The 17,637-nt window shown below is 40.3% G+C and overlaps 1 protein-coding gene across 5 annotated transcripts in view; it reads left to right on the top strand.

Annotated features, from left to right (window-relative positions):
- The window catches only part of GTF2F2 (general transcription factor IIF subunit 2), a 127,638-nt gene extending 113,464 nt beyond the window's left edge, over positions 1-14,174 (top strand). For all 5 annotated transcript variants that reach the window (XM_073344985.1, XM_073345005.1, XM_073345025.1 and 2 more), the window contains one exon: positions 13,315-14,174. In XM_073344985.1, coding sequence (XP_073201086.1) covers positions 13,315-13,434 — 120 coding nt within the window. In that variant the 3' untranslated portion in view covers positions 13,435-14,174. The remainder of the gene's footprint in view (positions 1-13,314) is intronic.
- The last annotated feature ends 3,463 nt before the right edge of the window (positions 14,175-17,637 follow it).

Below are 17,637 nucleotides of genomic sequence, written 5' to 3'. Positions count from 1 at the left end.
TGATATATAGTTGCCTCTTCCTGTTTACTTTTTTGATGGATGTTTGCCATCTTTGTTTGCTGATTCCCCTACACCCAAATATTAGTGGGGATAGTACAGCCTGTGCTTGGCTGCCTTCCTCTTTGTTCACATGATATCCAGTGTACTGATAACTTAAAAACATTCTTTCAATATGCCACCGACCCCACCCCCTCCCAAATTAACATGCTAAGTTTCTAACTGTTTCCTTTAAGTACTTCTCTAGTAAGCATTTTCTAAATGGAAACAATTCCATTAGCAGCTATCAGCTATTTGTTTCCTGCCCTTCAGCCCATTTTCATTCCAGTGTGCCAATTTTCTCGGTGCCCCGTAGACATTAATCTCTAGTGTGAAATATTTTTTTCCAAAAATATAGTATCTGTTCCTATTTCCCACTGTGGCTTCATTGTTGTTACAGCAGCTCTGCTTTCCGCCGGCGCGTGCACACATGCATGCCAACAGGTCCAACAGGTATTTCCTCTTCCCACTTATTGTAAAGAGGTTGGCTGTTAATTAAACTCTGCATAAGTGTTCACGGCTTGATTTTCTAAAATAGCTTTTAAGACTTTCTTGGTATGTAATTTTTCCTCTAGGTTTCTAAATGTTGTGGTTATTTTCAGAATTGACTAAAAGGTTTTGCCAATTCTTTTTTCAGCTGTGCTAGAATTAATCTATTGATGCTTATCTCACCGGGTGTTAGTGTTTAAACTTCACGTAGCAAAACAGTCAAAAACTTCGTGAATCAAATAGCAAATAAATGCCAGTATTTTTGGTGTGATTGTAAATAGCATCCTTCTGACACTTTTGAAGCATACATTGGTATATGTTGGATCTGACATTATATTTATTCTGAAGTCCTGTAAACACAGAGCAGGTCTCTTGTGAATTCTAGTACATTTTATATTTTTACTTCAAAATAATATAAACACATACAAATTACACTATGATAATAGTCAAATCTACTCTCCTTTACCCTGATCTAAATATAGAGTAACTCCATAGAGGTTGTTGGAATTGTTCCAGACTTAGACTGAATAAATAACAATGAACGGAATTTGTCTGGTGTGTAAACAATAAAATATTCACTAAAGAATAGGACTACTGTGTCTAATTTGAACTGTATTTTTTTATAAATGGCTAATAGTGAGGACTATTTATAACTATTTCTAACACTTAAGCTCAGTCCACTTGTTCTCGAGTATTTTTGCATTCCTCATAAGTTTTGGAAAACATTTTTCAGAGCTTAGCTGTTGATGCATTTTGCAGCTTCCCCAAGTAAGTTCTCACTATAATGCCATGCTAACATTTCACTCTCCATTTAAAAAACTGCATTGAGACTTCTCAGACCTTAAAAAATGCAGTAGCAATAAGAGCGTCTTATGCTGTAACTCCAGTCTTTGAAATTTTGGAGACAGTTTTCCCGAACAAAAAAATTGAAAGACTTTGTGTGCGAATGGTTTACTAGGTGGGCTCCTTTTTACCTGTTTTATTGCAGAATATTTGAACAGTATTGGTGCAGTAATGTCTGATCTCATAGCTCTTAGTGCATGTGAATAAATGTCATGGGGTAACGTTAAAATAATGGATATTGCTGAAGAACAGAAAACAATGAGCAGGAGTTGGTGATTTGGTTTATTTTGAGATTTTTCAGACAAACCTCTGGAAAATACTGTGCGAGGACATCAGACTTCCTTACCAATGCAGCCTGAGCAGTGGGAAGTTCAAAAGTTGCTCTGAAATCACATTCTTCTCATTACTGTTTATTTTTCTGTCAGTGGGGATTGGTTTTTCAAATACTCTGTATTGCTCTAAACTAGAGGTTTCCAGTTTAACTTTTTAATAAAGTTCTTTTTTGTTTCTGTTGCCCTTTTTTAAATTTTGCTGACAGTGGTAGCATTCACTGGTAGTAGCATTCTCCCTCCCATACTTTTCAATTGCTCTTAATTTTCTCAATTTAATGTGCCACAAGTTTGAGATAATATTATATTTAGAGGCTTTAACTTGGTGAGGTTGCACAAATATGCTGAATTTCATTTGGAGAGAGTTTTCAAATATACAGGACGTGCAATGTTGCCAAGTTAACACTATGTTTTAAAAAAAACTTAAATTTTGGCATTTCCTGACTTTTTTCTCTGCTTGTTTTCCTTCATATTGCATTAATTAACTCTTGCACATAATATTGAATATGCTTGAGTGTTTTATAATAATCTGTAAGAGATAGGCAACAAGTTTCTTGGAGAAATTGCCCTTTTAATTATGTTCTGACACTTGTATACGTGCATATAACTCCGACTAGCTTCAATGGGTTTAGAGCAGGTTTAATTTCATTATCGCTTTCTTCACTTCAAAAAAGTTGCTTTTATGTTAGGGAGCAAGATCTGAAGCAAAGGGCAAGGGTAGAGAGATAAAGAAGGATGTGAAAAGCAAAGAAGGGGGACAGAGAATGTGGGGCACTGAGGAAAAACTTACTGTGTCACAGCAAAAAATCAATGTGAAACTGATAATCAGTTGTCCTTAAGAACATTTGAGACAAGTGGCAGATGAGGCCATCCAGATATCAGGAGCATTTGCAGGTGCACTTATGCTCAAAGAGAAGTCTCTCTAAAAAATATACCACTCACTTCTGTCCCTGTGGATTTAAAAGTGGACAGAGCCATCAAGCAAAGGCTCGGGGACTAAATCTTGGGCCTGAAGTTGAAAAATGAATTGAAGATACACAATTCATGCATCTAAGAGCATCTGAACACTTTTGCCTTATCTACTTATGTCCTTACATAGAAAATAATCTAGCATCCCCTTCCACAAAAGTACGTGAATCCCTAATAACAACAACCAGATTCAAAAAATAGTTTTAACATCAATTACGAGTGTGGAGATGAAGGTTGTCTTTGGTTGAATGATGACTACTTTTTCAGACTCAGCGGTGAGATTCAGTAATGTTATCTACTTATTGTTTGTTGCCAAGTAATTTTGTAACGAGTGCTGTGTATTCAGTGAAACACTACTAGTTAATTTATTGACGTCCTTTTTATGGTACGGTATCTGCCCCAGAAGACTCTTGCTTTTGTTGTTAATTTCAGCTCCAGCATTTTCAAGGCATTCTCTTCACAAAAGGAGAATATTTATGGAAGTTGTCTTGAATCCCTGATCACTTACAATTTTGCTTCAGACTGCAAAAAAACCCAACATAAAACTTACTTGTGGTGATATGGGAATTCTAGATGCAGACTGGTATATTTATTATGCTCACTTGTGTGTTAATACTTAGACAGTCAGGCTAATCTAACAGTGTAATTGTTCCAGTGGAATAGAGCTGTTTTGGGAGGTACTGATCACAGAGGGAGAGGTGATCTTTTAGGGTAGGCTACGCAGCCAAAAAAAAAAAAAATCTCCATGGCAGCAAGTCTCTGAGCCCGGGCCAGCTGACTCAGGCCCAAGCGACAGGGCTAGAAATATCAGAGTAAATATTTTTTACCCTTCCAGACCCTCCCCTTTCATCAGGTTTCAGAGCCCAGGTTTCCACCCAAGCCCAAATGTCTACACTGCTATTTTAGCTCTGCAGCGTGAGACTCATGAGCTTGAGTCAGGTGACCCAGGCTCTGAGGCGGTGGATCTTTTTTTTTTTTTTTTTTTTCCCCTGTGTAGACATACCCTGAGGTAGCCAGGGCCAAAGCCCGGGAGGGTTTTGAATATCAGAACAGAGACCTTGAATTGGACTGTATAATCAAAGGGGAGCAAGTGCAGATGGTAGAGAATGAAGTGATGGACTCATGATGATAGGTGTTGGTAAGCAGACAGAAAACCGGAGCATTTTCTTCCAGTTGGAGCTTTTTCAGGGCACGTGGTTTCATTCCAAGCGATGAGTTTCGCTAATCAGCCTGAAGGTCACTAAAGGCTTGCATCTCTTGGCCAGGAGCAAGTGCAATAGCAATCTTCAGGCCAGTGCAGTCTTCAGGCCACTCACAGATGAAAGTGGGTGGCTTAGTTACCATGCCTATTTGAGCATCCAATAGCACTGAAACTGTCAATAGCACTGAGTAATCCAAAGGATGCTTAGGCTATAATATGACAGGTACCTTTGATAGTGCAGGATATTAGTGAGTAGATAAATTCTCTTTAATGACTCCATTGTGCCATCTGGATGCTAATTTCCACTAGGCATTGTGAAAGCTGGGAGATGGAGTTAGGTTAGGTGTAAAGGAGAGGAGGGGAATCAGGTTGTAATATGCTTAATCTTGACACTTCAGCCCATGTCATTTCACGCTCTCCCACCACTAATAATAATGTGGAGTCTTGAATTTTGTCTGACTCTGCAGAAGAGGCTGTTAGAGATGGGGGAATAGTTGCTTGTAATGACCTTCTGGACTCGGACCGTGAAGAAGGATCTGAGCCAAAGGGGGATGGCGTTTTATTTGTAATTTTAACTAAACTACTTCTCTGCTCAGTATTTCACAGTTGGAAGAGTTGTTCCAGGAATTTAAATTTTCTAGGTAACAGCAGTAGTTTTTGTATAGTAGATCCATTATGATGGAGGGGTGACAGCACTTTAGTTAAGATTGTGTTACAGAGTTGGGTTTTAACAGAAGCTTTAAAACCTTTATTTTTGTAAAAATCTCTTTGAAATGGCAAAACCCAAAAGATAGAATATAACCTTTGAGCACTGTCTGACTTGTTCATGGTGATTTGGTGAAAAGTGAATTGATACAGTGAGAATAAGGGTTTTAAAATAGCGTCTTTTGGCAGTATTTCCCCTACGGGATTACCTTTTCTTTGTACCCCTTTTGCAATAAATCTAAAAAACTCTTGAGACCTGTCCTCTGGCAACATTGTTGCTCCTCATATGCTGATTCCTAAAATTTCAGTTCTACATTGATAGTGTTTGTCAACAGAATATTTTATAACTTCTTAGCCGTAACATAAAATATGTGCCAAGCTGAACCCATCACATTTTAATTTGATGACAAATCTGTTGCAGTGTGAATGCCAAAAACTACTGGCTGAGGCTAAAAATAAAGAGGTTTGCACACTCTCCCCCCCACTTCACCAAAGACACCCATAGCCATGGGGAAATTACTCTGAAGTGGGAAAGGACACTAGGGATTCAAATCTCATCTCTTTGGTGCCTTAAAGGATTTAAATGTCCTTGCTGCTTACTACCCTTGTATCATTCACTACAACAATGAATCCCAACCTAGAAGACAGTGAGGGAAGAGCTGCTGACTGTTCAGGTAGTCACTGTTAAACATGCAGGGCTGCTCTTGGTGTACTTGCTTTCAGTAATTTTAATGGGCAAATGTTATATTGACCCAAGGAATACACTGAGGCATATCAGTCTCTCTCCCTTTTCCAGGGGGTCAACATACGAACAGTCTGAACATATTTTCGCTCTGAGTCATAGAGAGTAGCACCACTGCTTATCCCTGACTTCTGGAGGGCTTTTCCACTGAGGTACACCAAAGCTGTGAGGAAAAACTAGGAATTTAGCTAACAAACACTGTTTTGTGATAGCTAAGCCTGTGGCAGGACACACCTCAGCAATGTTACAGCAAAATGACTTCCCAAAGGCATGCATTGTGTGACAGTCAGATGTGTTGATCTGATAGTATATAAATGATAGGAAAGCATTTGAGGTCTCTGTTAAGGATTTGTGCTAGAGTGCACAAATTTGATGGAGATTGAAGGAAAATTCAAATGCTTTTCTTTTAAATGTAGTGTTGATTTACATTACGGGTAGTTGAGGTCTGTGAGTTTTTGATCAAGGGAGATAATATTGTATCTATACTCCCCCTTAGTTTCTCTTGACGAGAATAAAAGGTGGTTTCTAAAATATGTTAGTTAGAACATTGCTACCTAAAACATTCTTAAAATACGCCTTTCTATTCTAATCAAAAGAAACCTTAGAATCAGCGCTCCTATGAAGTGTTCACCTTTTACCCTCTGTTCCTAAACTTCCTGCCCCCTCTCTGCAATTGTGGAAGAAGGGAGAGGTTCCCCTACCAGTTATTTTTTCTCTTTAGTCTAACTCAGGACTCACTGAAAACAAAGGGAAGTTTCTCAAGCAGGGAAGTGCAACAAAAACAACCTAATGAACTCAATATCAGTCCTGTTTTGCATTGTTCTTGTGAACTTGTTTTTACTGTTCCCACAAGAGAGACTTCCTTTGTTACTTTCTGATATAATTTTGAGTTATACTAAAGAGAGAGACGCTAGAATTGGCAAATAATCTCATTTCTACTCATGCCCAAATCTCCCAGCCCCTGCTCTCCAGTCTTTTGGCGCTGGCAGGGAGAAGGGTATATGTACAGATATGGAGAATGCTTAGTTGTTTTCAAAGGGTTTGGGGGTGCAGCGATTTCATCTACAACTTATTTACAAGGTAAACAAAACAAACTCACTTAAAACAATTATTGACATTTTTAAAAACACATCTTGTTTTTTAAAAATATTAAGCTCTAACAGTTTCTAAATTCTGTTTAAACTTCATTTTAATTTTAATCCTATTCACAGTGTCTTTAAACCATGTTTAAATTGAGTTTTAAAACCATGCTTCAGGTAACAGTTTAATCCCACAGTAGACAGGGTCTAAATTCCCTTAAATTTCCTCACAAAGATCAAATAAAGTTAATTAAATCTTGTTCTCAGAAAAACCTGTCTGTTCTGTTTGATCCAAAAAAATAAAGTGCCTAGTTCTTTGAATTCTGTTCAGAAATGCCCATAAGTATTGTATTCCTCACGCTATGCTTTCTGTTCCACAGAAGCATTTTGCAGTTGTGTGACCTGTCTTCTAAGCCATAAATACATCAAATCAATCCAATAACTGTCTACATATATTTGCTTAATGTGGTTATGTGGGTATATAGCTTTTGTTGTGCTTCATTCCCATGGACTTCAGTGGTAGCTGTGCACGTCTTCAAGAGCAGAATTTGGCCTTGATTCCATAAATAGATCTTAGTCCCAAACACTCTTAAACCATGCCAGGAAGTGCAAAGTTGCCTGTGCACGGGTGCACAAGAGTTGAAAATGAATGCATGCCTAATTCCATGTGTGCATGCTTCAGTGTACTTGCATGCAGTTCCTGTTAATTGTATGTATGGCATGCATGTTTTTGAAAAGATTTTGCACGCTACCAGTATCATTTTAACAAAAAAGCTCACATCATTGATCTGCACGATCTAGAATCAAATATGAATACTCACTCAGGCCGCTGAAAAGTCTGTCTAGTTTGTAATATGAAGGCAGCTGTATATTGTTTGGAAGGAAGCTCATCTGTTCTCACAGATTCAGTAATGTGCAGATTCAGATTCAGTTTCCTTTAATCTGTTGCTGCCACCTGCTGGGGTTAGTTCTCTACAGCACTTAAAACTCAGACACTGAAGAGTCATCCATGCAGTACAAAATGAACGCTGTGTTCTTTGTTTGCCATTTGTACCAATGATCGTTTTAATTGCAGACCTGGAAAAGGATAATGAAAAAGCAGCTTGTTTGTATGTGTGGTTATTAATCCAGGTTTATTTATAATCATTACATAATAATCATCAGAATGGATTTTAAGAACGATTTTCCTACATAAATCTAATTAGAATAACATTTTTACAGAAGTGGTGGTAGACTATGCTTTGCTTAGGGCTTGGCTACACTTGCGAGTTTACAGCGCAATAAAGGAGCCCCAGGTGCACTAGCTCACTATCCGTCCAAAACTAGTAAGGCACGTAGAGCGCTCTGACTCCGCGGCTACAGCGCTGCTGGTACTCCACCTCGGCGAGTGGAATAACGTTTGCTGCGCCCCGCTGGAGCGCCGTGGCATCAGTGTGAACGAGGTGTTGCATTACTGTGCTCTGATCAGCCTCCGGAAACGTCCCATAATCCCTTTAAGTCAAGTGGCCACTCTTGTCATTGTTTTGAACTCGCTGTAGGAATGTGGATATGTCCTTTCAAAGCTCCATTTCTGACAGCTGGCTGCTTATCTGCTCTGGGACAGAGGAACCGTTACTGAGGAATGCTGCTTGCTCTGAGTGAGAGAAAGAGAGGCGGGGGAAGGGGAGGGAGGGAGGTCTGCTGCTGTCTGAACTTACAAGACAGCATGCTGACATGCTCTCAGCCCCCCAAAAACTCACTCTCTCTCCCCCCACATACACACAACACACTCCCTGTCATTCTCCACCCCACCCCCTGCATTTGAAAAGCATGTTGCAGCCCACTTGCATGCTGGGATAGCTATCGCAATGCACTGCTCTTTGTGGCTTTGCAAGAGCTGCTAATGTGGCCATGGCAGTGCGCTTCCAGCTGAGAGAGTAAACACTCAGCAGGGTTTTCCCTGCTGCTGTCTCCGAAGGCTGGTTTACTCCCAGTGCTCTACAACTGCAGGTGTAGCCATGCCCTTAGTAAAATGTTGATGTGGGAGAATACTAATGATCAGAATCTGTAAAAGATAGAGAGCACATCTTTTTTAAGTTTCTTAAAGCCAAAATATAAAGTTGGCCAAATCTTTCTTGCATACGTTCACCTCAGGCTCTGCTCCAAGTAAAACTTGGGAAGGAGATAAAATTGCACAAGGAAGAGAGGGCAGGCTGTTGTATCAACAAATGTCTGCTTTCCATGGGCTCAGCTGTAAGAGAAGGATCAGGCAGACGTTATCACTTAGTGTCACTAGAGATGTAAAAAGCTGTAACAATTCTAACAAACGCAGATCAATACATTTTGTAGAATGAGTTGGAAAGTGCTCACACTATACCTGTGTCAGGGTATAAATCTTATGTAGTGATTCTCAAACTATAGTTGCTATAGTATTCCAGGGTAGGCAGTACCTGAATATCTAATCCTTTTTAAAAAAAAAAGAAAACAAGCCAACAGCAAAACTTTCCAATATACATTATGAAGAAGCAAAAGAGGCCACAACCCCAATTTTTTTCTTTGTACTTGATCTTTAGATGCAATCATTGTTAACTGTTTCACGGTCAAAAAACTGATTAGCTTTAGCCAGCTTGTAAGCTCTTTGGGGCAGGGACCAATATCTACTTCTGTTTGTACAGTGCCAGAATAATGGGGCCATGATCTTGATTGGGGACTTGGGGCACTGCCATAATATAAATGGTAAATATTTTCAGAAAGTCGGGGGTAAATTATTATGGACCAATAGCCACACTTTAAAAATGTATATCTGGAACAAATGAAATCCTAACAATCGTATAAGTCTGTTAGTAGGTGGGGTTGGTAAAATGTAAGTAATGATGAAGGGAAGGCATTTTTCAGTACGTACATGTTCTTTATTTGGAAGAAAACAAGATGATATACTCACGTCTTAAAGGGATGACTTTGTTTTATCACAATTATTCTGACAGTAGTTAGGTAGGATGTTAAATAACTACTAAAGTTAAACATTTTAAAATCTGCCAGACCACGTAACTTTCACCCAAGAGTTTTAAAATAATTGACAAGCTTACAAGAAGTGTAAGGTTGGACATATGACCAGGGAAGAGTATAAAAATATTGCTCGGGCATGTAGGAATGATATCAGGAGGGCCAAATCGCACCTGGAGCTGCAGCTAGCCAGAGATGTCAAGAGTAACAAGAAGGGTTTCTTCAGGTATGTTGGCAACAAGAAGAAAGCCAAGGAAAATGTGGGCCCCTTACTGAAAGAGGGAGGCAACCTAGTGACAGAGGATGTGGAAAAAGCTAATGTACTCAATGCTTTTTTTGCCTCTGTTTTCACTAACAAGAAAGCTCCCAGACTGCTGCGCTGGGCATCACAAAATGGGGAAGAGATGGCCAGCCCTCTGTGGAGATAGAGGTGGTTAGGGACTATTTAGAAAAGCTGGACGTGCACAAGTCCATGGGGCCGGACGAGTTGCATCCGAGAGTGCTGAAGGAATTGGCGGCTGTGATTGCAGAGCCATTGGCCATTATCTTTGAAAACTCGTGGCGAACCGGGGAAGTCCCGGATGACTGGAAAAAGGCTAATGTAGTGCCAATCTTTAAAAAAGGGAAGGAGGAGGATCCTGGGAACTACAGGCCAGTCAGCCTCACCTCAGTCCCTGGAAAAATCATGGAGCAGGTCCTCAAAGAATCAATCCTGAAGCACTTGCATGAGAGGAAAGTGATGAGGAACAGCCAGCATGGATTCACCAAGGGAAGGTCATGCCTGACTAATCTAATCACCTTTTATGATGAGATTACTGGTTCTGTGGATGAAGGGAAAGCAGTGGATGTATTGTTTCTTGACTTTAGCAAAGCTTTTGACACGGTCTCCCACAGTATTCTTGTCAGCAAGTTAAGGAAGTATGGGCTGGATGAATGCACTATAAGGTGTGTAGAAAGCTGGCTAGATTGTCGGGCTCAACGGGTAGTGATCAATGGCTCCATGTCTAGTTGGCAGCCGGTATCAAGTGGAGTGCCCCAAGGGTCGGTCCTGGGGCCGGTTTTGTTCAATATTTTCATAAATGATCTGGAAGATGGTGTGGATTGCACTCTCAGCAAATTTGCGGATGATACTAAACTGGGAGGAGTGGTAGATACGCTGGAGGGGAGGGATAGGATACAGAAGGACCTAGACAAATTGGAGGATTGGGCCAAAAGAAATCTGATGAGGTTCAATAAGGATAAGTGCAGGGTCCTGCACTTAGGACGGAAGAACCCAATGCACAGCTACAGACTAGGGACCGAATGGCTAGGCAGCAGTTCTGCGGAAAAGGACCTAGGGGTGACAGTGGACGAGAAGCTGGATATGAGTCAGCAGTGTGCCCTTGTTGCCGAGAAGGCCAATGGCATTTTGGGATGTATAAGTAGGGGCATAGTGAGCAGATCGAGGGACGTGATCGTTCCCCTCTATTCGACATTGGTGAGGCCTCATCTGGAGTACTGTGTCCAGTTTTGGGCCCCACACTTCAAGAAGGATGTGGATAAATTGGAGAGAGTCCAGCGAGGGGCAACAAAAATGATTAGGGGTCTGGAACACATGAGTTATGAGGAAAGGCTGAGGGAGCTGGGATTGTTTAGCCTGCAGAAGAGAAGAATGAGGGGGGATTTAATAGCTGCTTTCAACTACCTGAAAGGGGGTTCCAAAGAGGATGGCTCTAGACTGTTCTCAATGGTAGCAGATGACAGAACGAGGAGTAATGGTCTCAAGTTGTAGTGGGGGAGGTTTAGATTGGATATTAGGAAAAACTTTTTCACTAAGAGGGTGGTGAAACACTGGAATGCGTTACCTAGGGAGGTGGTAGAATCTCCTTCCTTAGAGATTTTTAAGGTCAGGCTTGACAAAGCCCTGGCTGGGATGATTTAACTGGGAATTGGTCCTGCTTCGAGCAGGGGGTTGGACTAGATGACCTTCTGGGGTCCCTTCCAACCCTGATATTCTATGATTCTATGACTAAGATGCTTTCTGAGGTATTGAATGTTGATATTTAACAAATCTTGTGGAGTACTGGTACTAAGTACAGACTTGAGGTGACAAAAGCAAGGATCACTGTAGCAATCTGAAAGAAAAGGTTGCAACCTCTGGCTAAAAGTAGTGAGGAAAAAAGCAGTTGGTCACTGGTATCATCTGCACATCCAGAAGCAGCTGAGGATCCAGTAAATGAGCAGCACTGCCAATAGGCTTGAGTCATAGTCATGGAGTTTAAGGCCAGAAAGAGACCACCAGATCTGATTGCTTGTATATCACAGGCCACCAACACTAAATCCAACAACCAAAATTAGATCAAACGATAACAGCCTACAAGAGACTAGACTATTATGCACCATAGGCAGGGAATAGGAGGGACCAAGGTGCACCTGTGCCTGAGGCCCCCCATGGCAGGGAAATGAGATATACCCAGATAATCCTGGCAAGTGAGCCGCACTGACACCACAGAGGAAGGTGGAAAATCCCCAAGGTCACTGCCAGTCTGACCTGGGGGAGAATTCCTTCCCAATCCCACATATGGCGATCCCTTAGACCATGACCATGTGAGCAAGAACCAGCCAGCCAAGCACCTGAGAGAGGATGCTTGAAGCCACCTCAAAGCCCTGGCCCTCCCCATCCAGTGGCCCATCTCCAGCTGCAGCCATCCCTGCTGCTCCAAAGGAAGGAGATTTAAAAAAAAAAAAAATCCAGAATACATGGGGGGTGGAGCGGGAAATAGTTTTTTGAACCCCACAGGTGGCTGGCTGAAACACGAGCTTTTAGGAGCATAAGATATAAACCACAAATTAGTTCCAAGGCTGCTAAGCCTGCACCTTGCCATCAGAAGCAACACGGTCATACAGTTGGACTCATAAATTTGTCCTGCTCTCTCAAAACTAATTAAGGTATTTTCCTCCACAACTTCTATTGGGAGGCTGTTCCAGAGCCTCACCCCTCCGATGCTTAGGAACCTTCTAATTTCCAGCCTGAATTTGTTCGCAGCCAGTTTTATACCCGTTTGTTCTTGTGCCAACAGTGTCCTTTAGCTGAAATATCTCTTCACCCTCTCAGGTATTTACTCCCCTAATGTATCTATTGAGGTGATTGGGACAGCTTGCAGTAACCTCCTGAAACTCCTACACTCAGAAGCTCACCATCAGCACATGTGACTTCCTGCCATATTTCCGAGCCTCTGAAGTTGAAGGCGCTTCGTCACTTGGACTCCTTTGTAGCATTGTAGTACTGTCCAGTAGAAAGATAAAATTGTCCACTCTGAATTTTGGTGTAGCTACATTTGTAAAGCATATGGTATCTTCGGCATCTTGCAGCCTTTTGATTTTTCTAATCTCCCAACAAATCAGTGTGCCGTGGGATCCTTCTTGCCTCCCGACCTCTGGGTATTAATGTTTTGCATTTACATGTGCTCTACAGATATTATATAATCCTCCTTCCTGGGATGTTAAGAATACTGCTTCTGTGACACTCCAAGCACCTGGTGCCCCAACATCTGACCCTTAGTTCAGCTCGCTAGAGGTGCTGCACTTCTAAACTAAACAATGAGGCCAACTGAAGAATTGTCATAGTTGGGACTCAGGTGTTCCTTCTCCAGTTCCAAGGATGCATTCTTGACTATTAAATCTACTTCTGCTTTAATATGTATTGTAGTCAAGGGATTTAAAACCTGTCAGACATTCATTCAAAATGCAATTATTGCACAACTAATCGCACAGAGTGTCAGAAGTTAGTTCCATTAAACTATTAAACCTTATAAAGAAATTGTTATTGGTAGTTGTCAGATTATTTCATTATCATTTTTATTAACAGTGTAAATGTGGGTTGGCAGATCGTGTGTTGTTTTCAATTAGAACTACAGTAATTGCGTGTCTTTCTAATTTAAATGTTTTGTTTCTTTTCAGATATACTTGAAAGAAATTTTAAGAGAAATAGGCATCTACAATGTTAAGGGGACCCACAAAAACACATGGGAGCTGAAGCCAGAATATAGACATTATCAAGGAGAAGAGAAGAGTGATTAATGTCACTGTTAATGAAGCAAACACAGAGGCTGTAGAATAATGGGACTGCGCTGAGGGAACGCTGCAGTTAAACAGACTGGACTGAGCACAATTCAGTACCAAGAGATCTTAAAAAGAGTAATACTTTGTAATTTGCCTGGCTTCATTTTTAAAAGCAAGTTTCTTGGATGTTTCTATACGTTTGTCTTGTTTCTGACAAAAAAATTACAAAATAAACTTGTATTAGATTTATCTTTATTAGAAACCTTTTGAGTTTTGGCTTTGTTTTTTAAATAGTTTTGAGTTTTGTTAAATATTGATCGCTTTAAAGTAAAACGTACTTTAGAGGGACCTGTAACTTTGTGTTTTGCATCCCAGCAGTACTGCGTTTTTACTTCCTATTCTACTGTGTTCCTTAGGGGCCTGATCCCGTGAGGTGGTGATCATCCATAGTTAATACTGATTGGGAATTTATGGGCACTTTGTGCTTTTTAGGATCAGTCTTTAGTCATGACACTCATGGTGATCCTAAGTCTACCTGAGAACAAATAATACTCAGTTTAAAAAAAGCTCTTTACTAAACTGGTTAATGGGGAGAGGGGAACCACTACAGTTGATCACTGAGGAAAAATTACTACGGCCCCATAAGACCTTTAATATGTTTGTTTTTTAAAATGTGCTCATGTTTTATGTTTAAGCATATCAATAAAGAGAGCATTTAATTTGTACCAAATAAAATTATGTATATTATTGGGTGAATATTAGAGCTCTGATCAATTGAATTATATAGATATGAAAGGCTATTTTTAGACATAGTTTCTATCCCTGAGTTTGCCACTGGATCTCCCTGCAACATTGAGAAAGTCACTTAACCATTCTGTGCCTCGCTTTCCCCATTTTTAAAATGGAGCTAAATGCCCACTTTTGTAAAGCACCCAGCTGACATGTACTGTTGTAAGTGTAAAGTAGTCTCCTTTTATTTTTTTTTTTAAAGAATTGTTATATTTTGGCATCCCAAAATTTCAGGAAAAATAATGTGAAAACAAAAGTAAGGATGCATATGAATTAACTCAGTTATAGCAGTAGTTTCAGGTTGGGTGGAGGTTAAAGGCATTTTGTTTTTAAGCAGGGTCAATTTAACTTAATCTATGCCTTGGATATTTTTTCCCTCAAAACATTTTCCCACATCACTAAAATCTGTATGTCACTTGTAGACAGATGTCAATGAAATTGGAAAGATCTACTTAAAAAAAATGTTTTTTTAATTGTTAGTAAGAGTAAATACCAATGTTTTTATTACAGAGACAAGGGGGGTGAGGTAATGTTTTTTTATTGGAAGAACTTCTGTTAGTGAGAGAGACAAGCTTTCGATCTTACACAGAGCTCTGTTTCAGAATGTCACAGCTAAACAGGAGGTGGAACAGATATTTTTATTGTCATTATTATGTTGATTATGGAAGAAATGCTTTAACAGAGAGGAGAGTCTTTCAGAATTGCCTGAAGGTGATGAGATTCTGTATTGTTCTGATCTGCACTGGAATTTTGTTCCACAGCTGAGCTCCTTCAGCCAAGCATGCTTTATCTCCAGCTCTGCAGTGCTTTTTTTCTGGACTTTCTCAGCTGCATTAGCCATGGATGGGTGTGGCCCATGGATACAAATGATGACACTGATGTGGCAGAGTCCTAGGCCACTTATGGCTTTGAAGGTCAAGGTGAAGGTAAAGGAAGTGGAGTAGGAGCCAAAGGAAGGACAGTAGCTCAGAGGCAAAGTTTCACAGTGGTATATCCAGTTGAGGTAAAAAAATATTTACTTGGAGTGAGCGCAGAGAAGAGGACTGTATACAGTTTACCCTGCTTACTTACCTTTTGCTTAAGAAAGGAAGAAAAAGCCTGATTAATTTTTCCAATTTAAGTACTTTCTATTGATTACCTTTATTTGATTGAACTCAGTTCTCCCTTATTGTTGTTTTTGGAAATATCCTGATTTCTAAAGTCACAATCCTAGTTATTATTTATTTGTTGTACTGTAGTGCCTAGGACTGTCATGAAAAGGATGCCATTTGCTAGGTGCTGTACAAACAGAACAGAAATACGTGTCTCTGTTGCAAAAAGCATGCAATCTTGTTCCTCTATTTGTAATTTGCCAATATTGATATAGAAATTAAGTCCAGCCATTGGCGTAAAATGCTCTTAATGGCAGTCCTGTGTGATTCGCCTAACAAGAATTGTATTTTTGATTTTGATGCATGTTAATTACTGTTTCATAATCTGTCTTCAGCTGCTCAGTGGTTTAGCAAAATATTATAGTTATAGTGAGATGAACTGATCAGTCACAGTAATACAAAAGAATTAAAGAAATTCAGTTATTTTAGTGATATGCAGAATGTCTGTTACTATAGGAACTAGGCACTGTTTACAGAAATTAAAAGCATATATGAGATAAATATGTATTATAGTAACCTATTCAGAATAGGCAACTAATGTTGCCAGAAATAAATTAATATCCATATCTTTGCAAGTTGATCCACCCAGTAGCCGGGCCACTGTGTTGTTCACAGGCTGAAGCTTGCAGGTGATCTTCAGGCATTGACCTAGAGACAGAAAAGACTTCAATCAGCTAATTCATCCATTTCCCTCCCTCTCCCTGGTTTCAGGATTCTTCCGTATGGTGTAACACATGGTGCTAAGCACCTCAAGTTTGTCTGAATTAGGGATGGGATGAATAATCCCTTCATATACAAATACCTACTAATCCCAAAATAGTGTTGGGATTCTAGTTTTTACTAGCTTTTTCTCCAGGGAGCTCCACCAACAGAAGGGGGAGAGGAGTGCCACTTGCCCAGAGCAGTCTGATGGGAGTAGCCTGGCTTTAGGCAGTCTGGTCTGATGCCCTGGTCTCCCTGACTACTTATTTATTCATTTAACCAGAGAGTTGCAGGAATGTCGAATTTGATTGTTCCTCCACTGACTGTCTTTTCCTGCTTGATGGTGATGCCTACAATAAGGCTGCATTTTTCTCTAGTGCAGAGGTTCCTGAACTGTGATTCACAAAACACATCCTTGCTTGGTCATCCCTGGAGAACTGGCCGGTCACGTGGTGCTGTTTCTCCTTGTATCTGCCTGCTAAATTTCATTAAATAAACAATGTATTTTTAGGTTTATCAGTTTCCCAATGTCACTTCGTGCTGGCAAGTTCTGTAGCTGCCACAGGGATATTACATACTCCTGAACAGAGGGAATATGGTGGCACAATTGTGTGGCCTGTGCAATAGTGAAAGAGAAGGGAGATGATCCATGAGAAGACCACTGTTAAGATACGACTCAAGCACTGAAAAATTGGGAACCCACCCTGTAGTTCATGCCATGACATATGTTTTAGGCTGTGTAGTAGACTAAGGATCATGTGCATGTGAAGTAAAATAAACATCAACTGGAAACGTCTGAAACTGCACGTTTTGCATTTAGTTCCTAAAAACAGCCTCTGAATATTTCAGACAATAAATGTTGAAATCCATAGCCCTAATTCCAACCCCAACATTATTTGTCATGTGTCAGCAGTGTGCTTGGTACTTCAAAATAAGACAACCCAGTCTCTGTCCCAAGTAGCTTACCCTAAAGATGACAGACAAATGGGATGCAAAAAGCTAGTCATCAGTGTTAGGGATATTGCACCCATTCAGCTGCACTGGTATAAATCCAGAGGGTAAACTCAGAGCAGCAGCTTCAAGCTAGGGCATACCACATCAGTGCAGTTATCCCAGTGCAAAACTCCCTAGTGTAGACAAGGTCCAAGCTTATGTGACTCATGATGAAGGCAGTGCAGGAATCTAGCAGTAGCAGTCTCCAGAAAATTATGTGGAAGATGGGCAGGTCTAACTTGGAATGTGCATATGTAAGTCTGTATATTCTAAAATATAAACTCAGAACACCGGGTTGGAGCAGATGATGCTAGACACTGTCAATTCTGGGAAGTTGTCGTATAAATAAGAGATGTTAGTTTTCTTTGTTGCACCTCAAAGGGAGCACCATGTGAATATTAAAAGTGTGCTGGCAGAAAGTCACACATGTGTCTATTGGAACAGTGTTACTGATTCTTTGACACAGGTATGAGCATCCTCATTTGGAGTGGGAACAGTGCAAACTAGTTGTTAAAATTCCAGTGAGTGCTCCTCAAAGCCTACCCTGTTTTGAGTCACTTCTGTATTGTCTTCACCAGCTGCTTTA

Source organism: Lepidochelys kempii, chromosome 1 (genome assembly GCF_965140265.1).
Source record: "Lepidochelys kempii isolate rLepKem1 chromosome 1, rLepKem1.hap2, whole genome shotgun sequence".
Lineage (NCBI taxonomy): Eukaryota > Metazoa > Chordata > Testudines > Cheloniidae > Lepidochelys > Lepidochelys kempii.
The sequence above is the reverse complement of the archived record's forward strand: the minus strand, read 5'-3'. Positions and strand labels throughout refer to the sequence as shown.